The 17,146-nt window shown below is 53.2% G+C and overlaps 1 protein-coding gene across 1 annotated transcript; it reads right to left on the bottom strand.

Moving 5' to 3' along the window:
- Positions 1 to 2,364: 2,364 nt before the first annotated feature.
- GSX1 (GS homeobox 1) lies at positions 2,365 to 3,611 on the bottom strand. Its single transcript, XM_055425990.2, has 2 exons — positions 3,200 to 3,611; positions 2,365 to 2,756 (listed from the first exon to the last, which is right to left on the bottom strand). Exons 1-2 carry the CDS (start codon positions 3,609 to 3,611, stop codon positions 2,365 to 2,367), a joined length of 804 nt encoding a protein of 267 aa, XP_055281965.1.
- Between the last annotated feature and the right edge of the window lie 13,535 nt (positions 3,612 to 17,146).

Below are 17,146 nucleotides of genomic sequence, written 5' to 3'. Positions count from 1 at the left end.
CCGGGGCCTACGGGCCCTCCTGCTGCCGGGTCCCAGAGTTTCAAGGCAGGCAGACGGGTGGGTTGCACTGGAGCTAAGGGATCGAAACTTCAGTATCCAAGGGCTCTTAGATCAGCCGGTCAGCCGCGCAAAACTCGGAAAGCGTCAGAAACATGGATAGTAACACATTAGTTGCTATTTTGTTCACGGTCTGCCATAAAGCATCCTGGGTTCGGCTTGTGCTGATGCCATGTACCCTCCTGAGAGGGCGGAGAGCCGGTCTTCAGTGAGACTGGGGTTCAGACAGATGGGGATACGGGGGACACGGGGGAGGGTGCCAGAAGGCGCATGGGACCTACTTTCCTCTGCCTGGGACACCATCCAGGCGTCGGCTGCAGGAGGAACCTGGAGTGGCCTCTCTGTGGGGAGCCAGATCGCAGCCACCTCTGCTCTAGGAGACCTGGAGAGCGAGCCCCGCATGTACTTTATCTGAAAAGAAAAGCGCGAAGGTTTTAGAAATGACCCGCAAGTGTGCTGAGCACACCAGCGCCTTTCTCGGCAAGGGTCGCGTGTGTTTGCTTAAGTACGCGGAGTCCGGCTCTCTCCAGGCTGTGCGTGTGGGAGTGTGTGGTGGAGAGATTTCTGGCAGGAAAAGAAGTGACCCAGGCTTCAGGACCGGGCTTGGTGGGGGTCTTGGCGGGGATGGAGGGGTCATGAGAATCCGGATCCGCTGTTTCCCGTTCGCGATTTACTGAACTGAAACACCCGGCTCCGGTGGCCACGTGCCGTGCGCGCAGCTGAACCCGCGAACATCCCGTCTCTTCCTCCGCGTAATGCGTAAAACCCCAGCTTATCTCCACAGGAGGGCTGGGGTGTGGATTCTAAGCCGTCGGGAGCTGTGGGGTTCTTAAGAGTAGATGAGAACGTAAGGTCTTGGAGCCATCTGCACCGGCTACTAGGGGCCCCTCGCGGAAACCCAGGTGCAGGATCCTCTGGGTCCTCCGAAACCGCGGCTTGGAAGCAGGGCCCACGCTAAGGAAATTTGCAAAGCATGAGGACCTTTCCGAGAGGAGGTCGCACCATTTCGCTGGGAATTTGCCCCTAACAAGTAAGACAGATTTTTTAAAAAGACTGATAACAAGTTATCAATCCGAGCTCAGCAGAGGACTAAGTCCACCGACTCCCTGACCTTGGGGATGGCGGTGGGGACAGGCAAACCGACCGCCTGGCCTGGAGGTGGGGCCCAACCCTAGGTGGGATGGGGGCGTTGCAGGGATCAGGACGAAAGGCACAGGGCAGGCAGAGCCCTTCCTTCCCTTCGAAATGGACTCTCTAATGCGGGGTGCACCTTGCCGGAACCAGACTGAAACTAGGGAGCACACCGGGCCAGTGGGCGAAGAAGATGGAGTCGGGGGGTGGGGGTGCTGAGGGTTTAGAGGGGCTGGTGAGCAGCAAGGTGAGGGATGGAGCCGGACTCCACCACCCAGCCCCGACCCCAGCAGGAAGCCCCAACCTGACTTGGGATCCAGAGCTAGGTGGATTTCTAAGAAAAAAAAAAGTTTATTTAAAATTTTGTACATAAATAAATAAATAAATATCTTCTGGCATTACAGAGACCTTACAATGACAAGCTAGGCAGGGGAAGGGCTGGGGTCTGGGAGGCGAGTGTCCTCAGAGGCAGACAGTGGGACTCTGGGCGAAACGCAGAGCGACTCCAGGACAAAGTGAGCCGGTTTCCCGACAGGCAGTTTCTCTCGTGGAGAAGAGCCATGAGCACAGCAGGGTTGGATGGGGGGCGACAAACCAACGATGAACTTCAAGGGGGCTCTGCGGGGAGGGGAGGAGAAAGGAAAAGAAAAACACCAAAACCTAAGCTCCTAAGTGTGTGTGGTTGTTGGGGAAAGTGGATTAATCACCGTAGCAAAGAGGTGGGGAGGAAAAGACGACAAAAAAAAAAAAAGGAGGGAGGAGCGAATGGGCACCCTAGAGGTGAAAGGCCGAGCTTGGCCCAGGGTGAAGAGCCGAGGAAGCGAGGAAGCCTGAGCCAGTCCGGAGCTGGCGGGCGAGGAGGCGCCGGCCGCCGGCAAGGCGCTGGGCTGGGCCGGGCCGCTGTGTCGCCTGGTCGAGAAAGATTCGCGCGCTTGCGGTGTGTTCAGAGCTGCGAGTCCGCTTTGGATAGCCGCGGGCCCTGGGGTGGGGACACCAAGGTCAGGTCAGCCAAGCTCTTGATGCTTCCCAGGACGGAAGACCCCTGCAAAGTCGCGCTACGTCCGTGCGCGACCGCCTTAGGCAGTGGGTGCCTGGGAAACAGAGCCGTGTCCGAGGACCAGTCTTGGAGCCACGCGCGGGGAGTGTCTCCGGTGGGCTCCCTGGGGAGGCGTGCGCCTAGGGAGTGACCGTGAGATCACGGTCATCCTTCCCCGAAGAGGACGGAGACATGGGCACTTCATCGTCGTCCTCGGAGCACTTCGCCGAGGAGAGCGACGCGCACTTGCAGCCCTGTGGTGCGCCCTCGCCCGCCCCCGCGCCCCCGCCGCCGCCGCCTCCGCCGCCGCGGTGGTTGCTGCCCTTGCCCTCCTTCTTGTGCTTCACCCGGCGGTTCTGGAACCAGATCTTCACCTGCTTCTCCGACAGGTTCAGGTAGGTCGCGATCTCGATGCGGCGCAGGCGGGACAGGTACATGTTGGCGGCGAACTCGCGCTCCAGCTCTAGCAGCTGCGTGCTGGTGAACGCCGTACGCATCCTCTTGCTGCTGGGCGGCGGGTTCGAGCTGCTGTCTGGAGGGGGTGGGGCGCAGAGACGCAAGCCATCAGACCTCGGCGCCGAGGGCCCCATCCTCCGGTGGGCGGCCGTCAGAATCCCGGGATTCTGGTCTCTCACCCACTCCTTCGCCCCAACACAATGCACGGCAGCTAATCGCGGTCGGCCTCCTCGCCAAGCCTAGGGACCCTGGTACTCCAGGAGTCACGGGGCCCCGCACTCCATGAAACACCCTGCGCCCCAGCCCACGCTCCCTCCTAGAAGTCTCCGCCAGGATCGGGACTTCCTGCCTCGCCCTCCCTGCCGGGGTCCAGTCTCAGCTCTTCAGCAGCACGCCACCCAGAGTGTCCCCCTCAGAGGCCCGACAAGATCGCCCCCAGGAGCCCAGGGTCCTCATCCCCTATCCCCGCCTGGCCAACTTTGGTCAGTCCCCTCCCTGCCCCCCCCCCCCGCGGCTTACCCACGGAGATGCAGTGGAACTGCCTGGGGTCGGGGAGCGAGTACGAGGTCTGGTAGAGCGCGGCGGCGGCGGCGGCTGCGGCGGGGCCGTGAGCGACCCCGGGCGACACGGCCGAGTGCTGGCGGCCAAGGGGCGCGTGGCAGTACTGCGAGCCGAAGGGCGGGAAGGACGCCTTGAGCAGGGGCAGCGCGGGCGGCCCGGGGGGCCCGTGCAGCTGGGAGGCGGTGACGCAGAGCGGGCACACGCACAGCAGCCCGGCCTTGCGCGCGTGGCAGGCGCCCGGGGAGAGGCCATGCAGGGCGTGCGGCGGCGGCACTGCGTAGGGGAAGAGCGGCGGCGGGCTGCCCTCCGGCGCCTTCTTCTCGCCGGCCTCGCGCAGCACCAGCGAGTCCACAAGGAAGGAGCGCGGCATGGCCCCGGCGCGCGGCCGCCCTGCCGCCGGCCGGCTCCCGGCGCCCCGCGGACCCCGGGGTTCCCCGCGCGCTCGCCCCGGCCGCGGCCGCGCGCAGCTGCCGGTTCCGGGGAGGCCGGGGCTGGAGGCACCGCCCAGAGAGCGCGGGGTGCTGGCCAGCACTAGTGGTGCTGAAAGGCGCCGGCGGCGCCGCTTAAATAGGACTATTGCCATGTGATGGGCTACGCCAGGAGCGGCCGGGGCCTCTCAATAGGGTTTTTGTGCCTTTTCTCTTGGCATTCACTCTGCACGCTTCCTCATTATTTCACTTGTTAACTAAATGAACTGCATAATGTACTCTATTCTTGTCAACCCCACCCACGCCGTAACAGGCGCCCTCGCCCCCTCCTCTCCCTTTTGCGGGTTTATTTTCTCATTCTCCTGCGATTTAATATTCTTTTCTTTCTCTTTATTCCTTACTCCCCTTTGGCTTTGCATTGGCGATCGGCCCGTTTATCTTACTGATTTTGCACCCTCGCTTCCACAGATCTCCCCATGGGCGCACACCCCCATGTTCTCTGCGGGACTCTGTCCGGGTCCCCGTTCTGCTATCCTTTCTCCCTCGCCCCCCGCCTTCCCCAAGATCAGGCTGCCTCCACTGAGTTTAATCAGCTCGGTGTTGCACCCCGCGAGCGTCCCCACGGCTGGCCACTATTTCCACCTGTGGAATTCCTTCCCCTTTCCAGATACGGGAAGCAGAAGGAGCAGGGCTCCTGCAGGGGTGGCGTCGCTGGGCAGAGAGAAGGGCTCGGTGTTTGCTATCCAGCACTAGCCGCATCGCTGTCTCTCTTTTCTCTAAGTTTCTCAAATACTCTTAACTTTGATGCTGCCTGTAACGCCTTAGTCTTTGTTCGGGAGATGATCGTGGCTGTAAAGAGCAAATCAGCCACGGAGAATCGCGGACAGAGACAGGGAATGGGAGGAGAGCCTGGCCGGCAAAGACCTAGCTCTTACACAGCAACAGAACTGGAGAGTGTAGGTGCTCTTTCTACTGGCCCGCGCCCCAACAGACCCGCGGGTGCGCTGGGAGATCGTTACCTTCCCTGAAGTTAGCCCTAGAGGAGCAGCGGCTCCAGGGGCAGCTCTGTGCCCAGCTTCTGCTGACTCTGGCCACGCTCTACCGGACTTTCTCTCTCCCCAAGACCTGGTCCTGTCACCTGCGTCAGTCTCTTCTTTCTGGTCACACAATGGTTAAATAACTTCAAACGCCTGGCGTTGTGTACACAGTTTCAGCTTCTAAAATCGTCCTCTGGACTCCAAGCTACTTCAGGCAGGAGCTTTTCCCATACAATGGGATATTAGCATACATTTTTCGAATGTACAGCCTGAGACTTTTCGAGGAAAACGTTTACTTTCGATTTGATTGGAACCAAGTCGCTGCAGTCACCTGCTCTGAGCCCTGAAAGGAATTGCGAGAGATGGAGAGGGAAGCTTTTCAGACGGGGAATCAGTGCATGGAAATAAGACGGCCCCGAATCGAAGCCTTCGCACGGCTTTTCATTATCCGGGAGATCTCTGCAGTAGCAACAGCAACAAATGATAGTTGATCAAAAAGCAAAGAGAGTTTATTTGAGGACAAATAACAGATTCGGTAAAAGAGAGAGGGGCGGTGGGGAAATAACCGGGATGGAGGGCCTGTCCCCTAGCAGGAAGAGTAAGGACTCGGAGCTTCCTTGATGGATCGATCGGCCTGGGGGGCCAGCGGCATCCCTCAGCTCCAAGGTCTCTTCCCCAAGGCTCCTGCTATGTGAGGGGTGGTGGTGTTGGCGGACAAACCAGGGTCCATCAGTACACCTTAATGCCAGTTCTAATTGCTCCCTGGAAAATTTGGGCTGGCCAGGACCTCGAAGACTGAGCCCAGAGGGGCATTAGAGCTGGGAGAGGGCCTCCCTTCTGGGCAGAGTTGGGTGGGAGAGGTGCAGGGTGCAGGCAGGACCCGGAAGCCTGAAAGGGGCAGCTGGGAGCCCGCAAAGGGTCAGTGAGGAGCTCTCTCCAGGGACTGCAGCCCACACCCGGGGAGGAAGGGGTTAAGAGCCCCTGAATGTGAGCAAGGCCAAAGCTACTGGGAAAGAATATCTGGGGGTGTGGGGGGGAATAACCAGTTTTTTTTTTCCCTCAAGCCTCTGGACCTTATTGAATGTCATTGAAGAAAGTTTTGAATGCCAGATAAAGAGAGGCGAATTAAAGTGTGTGACAGCAGAGGATAAGCAAACACAAAGAGAACTCTGTCACACTTTGGGGCAGAATCCGTGGGCTTTTTACCAAGTCTCTCCGCTATGATTGAATTAAGTAATAGGAAAACATTTTCTTTCAGTTTAGAGCCATTAGACAAAAACTTCAAAGCGAATAACACTTTTTAATGTGCAGCCCACAATGGATTGGGTTTTGTGCTGAAATGTTTAAATGGTTTGTTGTGCAACTCGGCGCGGGAGAGAACCAGGCCCAAGCAGAATAGCATCCTTGAGAAGAGTGTTTTCGGGAAGCCTGGAAAGAGCACACACTTAATCCCCCATCCCTAAACTAGGCAGGTTGTGGGCTGGAAAGGGGACCCCCTGCTTTGCGGTCTTGGGCCGCTGGCTGCACCCCAGGAGTTGGGTAATGTCAAGGAAAAAAGTTCTGTGCCCCCAGAGAAAGCCAGCCCCACGGGCCGGGCAAGAACAGAGGGACACCGGCCTCAGGGAGCTGAGTGCGGCCCAGCAAGGGTGCCCAGTGCCCTTTGGGCCCCAGAGGCCTGTGTTGTTGCCTGGCTTCCGGTTGCTGCCCTTAGAGCCCGGCGGGGATCCAGGGTCCCCGCTCCCTGGGTGCAGGCGGGCAGCTGTACAGCTTTCTCCTTCCAGGCACCTCCCTGAGCTGCCTTCAGCAGGGTAGGGCGGGGATGGGAGGAGGTGTCGGGATTAGCCTGACAGCCTGGGAGAGGGGCCCTGGGGAGCCTCTCTCCTGTGGGCCCTACTCGGCCCCCCGAGTGGGTTTTCAAGTGTCCATCGGGGACAGTTCAACATGGAATCATTTCTGCCATGCCGGTCTTTTCTTTTACTTTCAGACTGCCTCCTTTCCTGTCGGTATAGAGAACACACCGTCTTTCTCCTGGAAATGTAGTTCTAAGATATTTGCAGCAAAAACTGCACAGATTGCAGGGCGGGAGGTGGAGTGGGGCAGGCCTTGTTTCCTTATCTCATTCACAAATTTCTTCGAATGTCATTTTCCTTCTTGGGAAGGCCAACGACCCTGCTTAAAAATACTTCTTCCCCTCTTCTCCAGCGCTCCCCACAGTGTTGTTTGCTCTATAAACACCTTGTCACTGTGTCCTTGAGGCATTAGATTTTCTGCTCCCTGCCCCTGCCTTCCCCCACCCCCACCCCCGCTCCACTGAGGACTGGCTGTTTGTCTATCTTGTGCATTGCTGTACTGTATCCCAACTCAGAACAGTTGTTCCTGGCACATAGTAGGTATTCAGCATATATTTCCTGCATAAGAAAAGGAAAGAAAGTGGCCTGACTTGGGAGGTGGTGTGGGGAAGAAGATATGCTGGTTTGTCTGCTTAGTACCCTGGACACTTAGGAGTGTGGCCGGGGTGACTGACCTGCAGGGACTGCTGACCCTCTCCCAGCCACCACACCCTCCCCAGGGCTCAAACAGGACAGGAAGTCCATGTGTTTGTTGAGCAGAAGGCGGATCTGTAGGCAAGATGGCCTTCAGAGAGGCAGGATGGTTCCCTTCCAGGCAGCTCTGTTTTCCTGCTCTGAGAAGCTGGATGAACCTTTGGTAGCTCAAGGCTAGGGTTGTCATCTAGGTCCTTCCGTGATATATCAGAGAAAAGACTAGTCAGAAAGAGAGTGATGCAGCGTATGCTCTGGAACTACCAGCCACCGCATCTGTGCTTTCTGTGGAGGGGGGATTCTCACTGTTACGTGAGAGGCTGCTCCCTTGACTAGGCCAGTGGTGACTCAGGCCACCCCGAGAGAGCAGCCCGCTCAGTGGAGCTGAGGGGACCGAGGGCGCCAGACCTCCCAGGGAAAGATGAGTGCATGTGGGAGGCAGGAGTGGTGTCCATCCACCGCAGGGGTGAGGAGAGGTGCCTGGACCTGGGTGTGGTCAAGGAGTGGAGGCCAGGCCATGAAGGGTCACCATAAGAGCTCTGTACTTGGTCCTATGCAGAGAATGTCAAGCAAGGGTAGTAACAGAGTCAGATCTGAGCTTGAGACCTAACTGGCAGCAGCAGTAGGTCCTGTTGATGGGGACAGAGAAAAGCCAGAGTGGGATCTAATAGAGTCAGCTTGCAAATGAATGTTTATCGAACTATCCAATGAACGGAGGGAGGGAAAACACACAAGGAGAAAATTGTATCAGTTCAAGTGATGGATAATGACCACCGGGGCAGGGGTGGAGGCAGGAGGGTTAGAAAGGGGAACATTTGAGAGAAGGGAATGGATAAGATCAGTTAGGGGTGTGTGTGTGTGTGTTGCAGGGGAAGGGCATGAGAGAGGGAGTCACACACATCGATCGCTTGGTCTGAGGGGATGGGAGGGTGGTGATACCACAGGCAGAGACAGGGACTATCAGAGCCCATTTTTGCTCATGAAGCTGCAACATGATGTCATATTTGGACATGTTGCATTTTCATCCGTAACCTCAGAGTCTTCTGCTGATGTCCCATAGTGAAAACCTGAGTCTAAAGCTAAGCAGAGAAATCAGAGATGGAAAGAGAGATTTGGGACTAACGTAGACAAAAATGGTAGCTTTAGTGTTAGGATGGATGAGCTTGGGGGTGGGAAGGTACAGAGAAGAAATAGGATTGTAGATGTATTCCTAGGAACACCCATATTTAAAGAGACAAGTGGAGAAAGGCTCTTTCAAAGTCAGGGAAGTTTTGCATCCATCTTAAACCAGAAAATAATCCTGAAGATAGAGCTTCATGCTGGGAATAATGGAGCAGAAAGATGGCAAGAACCAGAGGATCCAGGAGCTGATTTACCTACATTTTCATTTGTAAGTGAAAGATGTTTATCTTTTAAACTATTACTTGAATTTTTTATTACATGTGGCTGTATTTAATCATAATTAATATGGTCCCTGGGCTGCCCTGGTGGCTCAGACAGTAAAGGATCTGCCTGCAATGCAGGAGACTCAGGAGACCTGTGTGTGATCCCTGGGTTGGGAAGATCCCCTGCAGGAGGGCATGGCAACCCACTCCAGTATTCTTGCCTGGGAAATCCCATGGACAGAGGAGCCTGGCAGGCTCATGGGGTTGCAAAGAGTCCGACACAACTGAGCAACTAAGCACAGCACAATATGGTCCCTAAGCCTTGATCCAGCCAGATAATAAGAATCAAGCCAAAATAAGGAATCAATGGGAATCATGTCAAAGCAGCTGTGATGTCCTCCTGTTATTTTTCCCAACTAGATTAGAAAACTGTCAGGGCAGGGATAAAGACTTACTTATATAGGTATTATCAACCTTTGTCACAGTACGTGGCATGTTAGATATGTTGTTCAGTTCTGTCGGTCAATCACGTCTGACTCTTTGCGACCCCGTGAACCACAGCACGCCAGGCCTCTCTGTCCATCATCAACTCCTGGAGTTTACTCATGTCCATTAAGTCAGTGATGCCATCCAACCATCTCCTCCTCTGTCATCCCCTCTCCTCCTGCTAATATGTTGAGTAAATGTTTAATGTGGGTGCTAATGGCCATAAAGGGGCTATCCTTTCTTTGCCCCTGTTCAATGCACCACAGGTAGTGCTTGTTGTAAAGAACCCACCTGCCAATGCAAGAGATGCAAGAAACTCAGGTTCTCTGAGTCGAGAAGATCCCCTGGAGAAGGGCATGGCAACCCATTCCAGCGTCCTTGCCTGGAGAATCCCACGAACAGAGGAGCCTGGTGGGCTATGGTCCATGGGTGTCCCAAAGAGCCGACACAACTGAGCGACTGAGCACACACATACCATCTTGATGAGCACTGCAAGGTTTCAGAAGCTCTCGGAGCTTTAGCTTTCTTATAATAAAATGAGAATGATCCCTCACCTTCCTTTTAAGGATTAAAGATGATGCACGCGTATCCTGAATGCTGTTTTCCGGCTAGTGGGTGCAGGTGAAAGCAATTGATATCAAGAATCAGAGCTTCTTGGCTTCCCAGGTGGCTCAGTGGTGAAGAATCCACCTACCAATGCAGGGGACATGGGTTCAATCCCTGGCCCAGTAAGATTCCACGTGCCACAGAACAACTAAGCCCATGCTCCCTAACTACTGAGCCTGTGCCCTAGAGCCCATGCACCACAGAAGAGGAGCCACCGCAATGAGAAGCCCACACCACAAAGCAGCGCCTGCTTACCGCAACTAGAGAACAGCCCACGAAGCCATGAAGAGCCTGCACAGCCAAAAGATAAATAAACAAAGTTATTCAAAAAGTAATGCAATCTTGTGTTTAAAAAAAAGTATCAGCAGTTCTATTTGAATCTTGTGGGGCCTCTGGTCTCCTTCTCCCGTATGATTTTTCTGGATGGCCTTCAAGGGTTGCCTTACCAGTGCCCACAGGCCAGTCTGTTAGCTGGCACCTACCCTGATGCCCACCATGTGCTGTTTTCTTTCCAGAATAACAGGCTGCAGGAGTGTTCAGTGAGGCCCTCTCTTGGCATGGATTGTCCAGTCTGAGTAACTCACCCTAAACCTTTTCCTTTTCCCTTCCTCCTTGACATCTATGGAAGCAAAGATGATTTCTGTGGGATGAGGGTATTTTCCTACTCAGGGACCTGGAGGGTGAATGTGGCATCTCTTACTGAGGACTTCAATAGGAAGTGTTTGTAGATTTAAAGAAAACTTGGAGGGTTTGCAACAAGCAGAACTAGTCTCACCTCAAATAGTTTTCCATGGATGAGTGAACTCCTTACCTTTAAGCACGGCCTTTAGAATAAATCCCTGTTTCCCCCTAATGGATGACAGTGACTCTTGAGTCACAAGGATGGACTGGTCTGTGGCCTGAAGTGAGATTTCCAGCAGGAGACTTGGTTCTGAGACCTCGCAGTGTAAGTGTTTCCTGTCCTGTCTGTCTTCCTTTCTCTGCCAACGGGAGCTCCCAGCTCAGTGATCAGCCAGGTGGCAGCATAAAGCAATAAACCCAGTGACGGTGGAGCCCTCCTTTGACTGCTCAGGTGTCTCCACACCCTCTCCTCTTCCCCCATTTTCACCAGAGCAAGCCCAGGACACATCTCCCCCGAGCCTTTGAAAGCCTTTGGCTCAGAAACAGCAGGACAGCAAAGATAAGCTACTGGAAGGGAAAGAGCCAAGGGCTTGTTTACAGCTGGTGTGACATTCCATGGTGTATCATTCAGAGTAGATCAACTGAGAAGGTCTGGGGGCTTCTATGGCCATCACCCCAAACCCCACTCCCGACTAACACTGCCAAGCTTTTGTTTTGCTCAGTGAAGTTCTTGGCCCACGGTTTCTCAGAGGCGCAGTGAGCAGGTGATGGATGCTGACTGTGCAGTCATTATGTTTTGGAAGATAGGAAGGGGCAGGAGGATGGCAGGTATACCAGGAGAAACTTGGGTCTTGCATGAGACTTTTCATAGCGATGTCCTTACCCCTGGCAGGGAGCTGGGTATTTCTACCTGAGTCTACCAGTGGGTTCTGGAGCCCTGCAGTCTTGCAGGCATGTTTGATTCCAAAGGATATGGTGCTCACCATTTGGCTCATGTTCCTCATCCTCCAGGACGTTAATTCCTTATATATCTATATATGATATTTAGAAATTGATGTTGTAAGAGAGAAAGAGGGAACCTCAAGAGCTCAGACTCTCAAAAGGTGAGAGGGAGTGGAATTCTGTACAAGTGGAGGCATCGTGTTTAGGAACAGAGGAAAGGCAGTGGATATGGGGAAATACAGGGGTCTGCTGAAAGAGATGGTCATGGGAAGATGAGGTCTTTTTTAAAATTAAATTCACTTATTTGGCTTCACTGGTCCTTGGTTGCAGCACACAGGCGCTCCAGTCTTCATCTTGGCCTGTGGCTTGATCCCCTGACCTGGGTCCCCTGCATTGGGAGTACAGAGTCTTAGCCGCTGGACCACCAGGAAAGTTCCAGAACTCTGGCTCTTAATTCCCACAGAGACCATTGTGTCTGGCATTGCTACTTGAGTAATTGTAACTGTACAGATCTCTGTGTCATTTTGGAGCACCAGGCTAAAGCCTTGTTACAAAAAGGAAGAAAATAAAAGCTAGACTCCATGGAGAATTGTTGACTCGTGGATCTGCTCTGGGTTGGGCCCTGGAGCTTGGAGAGAAGTCCTGTTTCTAGCTAACAATGTAGAGGTTGTGAACACACTGAATCCCTAAGAAGAGTCACTTTCTTTTCCTTCTCTAGCTATCAAGTGGAGGCCAATATCATGGGGCAGTTACTACCCGCAAGAGCCTTAGAACTAAGGTTAGCTGGTTCTCTTCTGGGATAGCAAGAAGATACCACTTCTTCTTTTTTAAAAAAGTATTTATTTGTCAAGTCTTACTCACAGCAGATTCAGGCTTGGCCTGCCTGACTCCACCACCTGGTTCCATTCGCTCCTCTGTGTGCCAGCCTCACACCGCACAAGGTGGCATGTGCCAGTGTAGTCCTGGTGAGTTTTACTTCTGGAAGCATTCAGAGATGAGTTCTTGCCGCCTGGGGCCAGGAGGAGGCATATCTCTGAGGAGGGGAGGCTGGACTTTTTCCTTCAGGAAGGACAGGACTTAGACTGAAAGTAAAAGTGTTAGTCATTCAGTCACGTCCCACTCTTTATGACACTATGGACTGCAGCCCGCCAGGCTCCTCTGTCCTTGGGATTTCCCAGGCAAGAACACTGGAGTGGGTTGCCATGCCCTCCTCCAGGAGATCTTCCCAACCCAAGGATCAAATCTGGGTCTCCTGCATGGCAGGCAGGTTCTTTACCATCTGAGCCACCAGGGAAGCTGTCAAGACTTAGATGCATGGGCTGCAAATGATGGATGAGATGGGGAAGAGAGAGGAGCTGGAAAGGACAGTATGAGAAGATGCACAGGAGTATATGTTGGGGACATAATGAATTTATGAGGCTGGAGGGACAGTTGAGGGAGAGCTTGTTGAGGGGCCTGGTGTGTAAAGAGTGTTGGGCTTCAGAGTAAGACTGGCCTTACAGTTGGTGGTGGGCTTCCCTGGTGGCTCAGAGGTTAACGCCTCTGCCTGCAGTGCAGGAGACCTGGGTTCGATCCCTGGGTCAGGAAGATCCCTTGGAGAAGGAAATGGCACCCCACTCCAGTATTCTTGCCTGGAGAATCCCATGGACGGAGGAGCCTGGTGGGCAACAGTCCACTGGATTGCAAAGAGTCGGACACGACTGAGCGACTTCACTTTCACTTCCTTTCACTTTACAGTTGGTGGTAGGAATATCAAATTGTCATTCCATGTCTCTCATTACCTTCTCATTCCCACTGACTTGTTTTTCTTTTCTCTCCTTAAATTTATTTGGCTGTGCTGAGTCTTAGTTGCAGCATGTAGGATCTAGTTCCCTGACCAGGGATCGAACCCAAGCCCCCTGCACTGGAAGCTCAGAGTCTAAACTGGTGGGCCACCGGGGGAAGTCCCCCCTCTGACTTGGTTTGCAACCTGGATAATTCCTGGGGAGAGGAGTAGCTGATCGTTTCTCTTCCGGGAAGAAGGATATGGCTGCTGGTCCAGTCCTTGCTGCCGCCTGCCTCTGAAGGGCAGGGAGTGAGTGTCTTCCCAGCGCTGTCCAGTGAAGGACCAGCGGAAGACAGGCGTTCGCATAAAATGAAGAGAGAGAGCACAGGCCGGACTCGCATTAGCAGACAATATTGCTTTGATTGCAGACAACACACATGAATTGAATTGATAAAGGAATCTTCCCATCAAAGCCAGAAATGAGTGGAAATTAACTTTAACAAAGTAAGCAACTGTGATCGAGACAGATAGAAGAAACCCAGCCTCACACTTTGTATGTGTTAGAGACGTCGAGCCGCGGAGCGCTCAGGCCCTTCAGCACGCGGGCGTGATTAATAAACACTTACCGGGACATTCATCTGCGGGCGACTGACAAAGCCCCACAATGATGGAGAGAAGGGGCACTGCCTCTTGATAGATGCATCTGAAATGCTCATTTACTCCTTTTTGATGGATTTAAATGTCCAGGTACTCTCTCTCCATAGAAACCGATTCTGAAATGGGGCTGGGTTAAAAATAAGAGCTAGAGATGTAACTGCGTTGCCGTGGCAGAAAATGTATTCCTCCTAGACATCCATGCCTAGACGGACACGTGCTGGAGTTAACCAAGGTTTGTGAGATGCTGGGGGTGGGGAGGGCTGCTTATTTTTTAAGTGTGAACTGGGATAGATGGACACAAAAATCCACCTGAGAGTCTGTAAATAATGTTGGAGGCTATGAACCAAACACTTTTTCTTTCTTGTCGGAAACAGTTTAAAAATTAACTATTGGGGAAAAGATCTCAAAGAATAGGTTTACGTTGGGACCTACTAAGATTTGCACCAGATCTGAATTTTCCACTGGAGGAGGCACGGATGTGGCCATGGACACATGATGAATGTGGTCCCCAGAGGCAGGAAGCTCATTCATTCGGGCCCCCGTCCACCCTCCCCAGATAACAAGGCAAGTTTGGGTTTGCTAGGTTGAGTTTGCAGTACTGGCACCACTGTCCCCTTGGGTGCAAAGCCCAGGCCAGCAGGCTCCTGGCATTCCACCTGCAATTCTGTGTCTGCTCAGGCAGACTCTCGGAGGACTGTGTGTCGTGGCCCAGCCATGGGGGTCTTGTTTGTTTGAGGTGTGATGTTGCAATAGGTACTATCAGGTACAGGATTCCCTGGGAGACAGAGACTCCAGACTCTTAAAGAGTCTCCGGACTCTTTAAGCCAAGAAAAGTCTAGTCTGGGGGCTCTATGTAGGGCAGTTTTATTTATCCAAACAATACTGTTCCCAGACACAGATGCCCTGAATCACCTCATGAATCTTCCTGTAAAATACAGGAGGTGCTCTTAGAGTCCTAAGATTCTGTTTCAGAGAATGTCTACCAGGGCACAGGAGGATAATTCAAGGCCCCTGTCAGCCCTGCTCAGTCCCCACTGGGGCTGAACAGACTGTCATGAGCAAGACAGCCTTCCTGAGGCCTCTATCTCTGAGTGGCCCAGACGGTAAAGAATCTGCCTGCAGTGCAGGAGACCTGGGTTCTATCCCTGGGTCGGGAAGATCCCCTAGAGAAGGGCATGGCAACCCACTCCAGTATTCTTGCCTGGAGAATCCCATGGACAGAGGAGCCTGGTGGGCTACAGTCTATGGGGTCACAAAGAGCCTGACATGACTTTAACTTTTCTGAAAGAGTCAAAGGACCTGGATAACTTAAGGAATGCTCTCCAGGGTTCTGAGGGGTGGCACTGGGCCCCTTAGGAATTCTCCCAGATACAAAGCACAAAAAAAAATCTGGCAAACAATGGTTTAAACACATAGGATGTTATTTTTTTCATGAAAACAACGTGTGAAGAATCTATGCCATTATGCTTTTGGGGCATGTAGGCTTTTCTCATCTTTCCTCCCCAGCGTTTGTGGTCTGTTGTCTTTCATGTTCATGTTTGCCCCTCGTGGCAGGCAGAAGGCTGCGCTCCACACCTCATCACGTTCCAGGCAGCGGGGAGAAGAAGGAGACAGACAAAGAGTGGCCACGGGCTTCTCGTCAGGAACCAAAGCTTCCTGGGAGCTCCAGCTGGATTTCCGTGACATGCCTTCCTTCCTGCAGGGAGCGGGGAACAGGGGCAGGGTGAGGATCAGGTCAGGCAGTCACTCATGTCGGTGACGCGTACTGAGACCGCACGAGGGAGAAGGCTGTGGTCGGGGTGTCCTAGTCTGTGTGGGCTTAGCCAGCACGCGTTTGCTTTCTCACATCCTGGAGCCTGGGAGTCCGAGGTCAGGGTGCCAGCAGGGTTAGGTTCTTGGTGAGGGTCCTCTTTCTGGTTTGCAGACAGCTGTCTTCTCGTTGTGTTTCAGATGGTGTCAAGCAGAAGGAGAGAGAAAGCAGGTTCTCTCCTGTTGCTCAGTCGTGTCTGGCTCTTTGAGACCCCATGGACTACACAGTGTTCAGGGAATTCTCCAGGCCAGAATCCTGGAGTGGGTTGCCATGCCCTCCCCCAGGGGATCTTCCCAACTCAGGGATTGAACCCAGGTCTCCCGCATTGCAGGCAGATTCTTTACCAGCTGAGCCACCAGGGAAGCCCTGTCTCTTCTTATAAGGGTGTTAATCCGACCGTGAAGTCTTCATTCTCATGACCTAACGATGGCCCAGAAGCCCTACCTCCTAATACCATCGCATTAGAGCTTAGGGTTTCAGCATGTGAATTTTGGGGGGACAGAAACATTCAATCCATAGCAGGGGTGGTGAGAATTGTAGAGAGGGTTTTTGTTATTGGAGCATAATTGCTTTACAATGTTGTGTTAGTTTCTGCTGTACAACAAGGTGAGTCAGCTTACAAATACACATACCCCCTCCCTCTTGGATCTCCCTCCCACCTCCCCCTGCATCCCGCCCGCCCAGGTCCCCACAGAGCACTGAGCTGAGCTCCCTGTGCGCTACAGCATGTTCTGTAGGATGGGCTTTTAAGTGAGGCTGACTCAAGATTTGCCACCTGAGGGTTCAGAAACCCTGCAACTTGCCAGGCACACATTTTCTTTTAATGCTTGGTTGAACTAGCTTGACTCTCACCCCACCCCAGGAAGTCCAGTGCCCTCCTAAGACTTCTGGGGGTCCCTGCAGCCTGCTTCCACTGAAGCCCCCCTTTCCTCTCTGCGGAATGTCCCTGCAGGCTCCGCTCTGCCCTTCCTCCTTCGTTCTCCCTCCTAGCATGGGGCTCTGATGTGCCGTGGTGTTTTCTTTTCCTGCACATCTTTCATTCTTTTCAGTTAACTGGTGTTTACTTTAATCAGCTTCAGGGCTAAGGAATAAAACAGTATTTAGGACGAAATCTTTCTCAGAACGGTGAGTCCGCACTTTTCAAGAATATTCTCTGAAGGGTGATTTGCCTTCTCCATCTGTAATCTGATCCTCAACGCCTTTTCAGAGCAGAGTTTCCCTTTTTCACCTTGAGATAGTTTTTTCTTTTCTTCTGGACTCTGTGAGGCTGACATGTTTGATTGTGGACTCAGTACATCCATGAGCTCTAACTAGTCTCTCCCTTTCCAATAGCCTTTGATGTCAGTCCTTTCCAAAGGCCCAATAGTCACATTTCATGAAAAGAGAAATAAAGCAGAAGGTTTTTATCCCCCTGCACTGATCAGAAATATGAAAACGATTTCTATTTTCTTTAGTAACAGCTAAGGGCAGAGACTACAAATGAACCTCCCTCCATCAGGCACAATCAATAGAGATTTGGAGGTTTTCCCCCTAGTCTGGACTCCCCTTTGGGAACGAATTTGAGAATGAGGCCCGTTTCCTACAAAGGCCAGAGGACAAAGGGACCTGCTGGTCGCCGTCTCTGTGAC

The sequence above is a fragment of the Moschus berezovskii genome, chromosome 13 (assembly GCF_049115385.1).
Source record: "Moschus berezovskii isolate FMDL1 chromosome 13, NW_MosBer_1.0, whole genome shotgun sequence".
In the NCBI taxonomy this organism is placed as follows: Eukaryota; Metazoa; Chordata; class Mammalia; order Artiodactyla; family Moschidae; genus Moschus; species Moschus berezovskii.
This window is presented reverse-complemented; position numbering and strand designations above follow the sequence as displayed.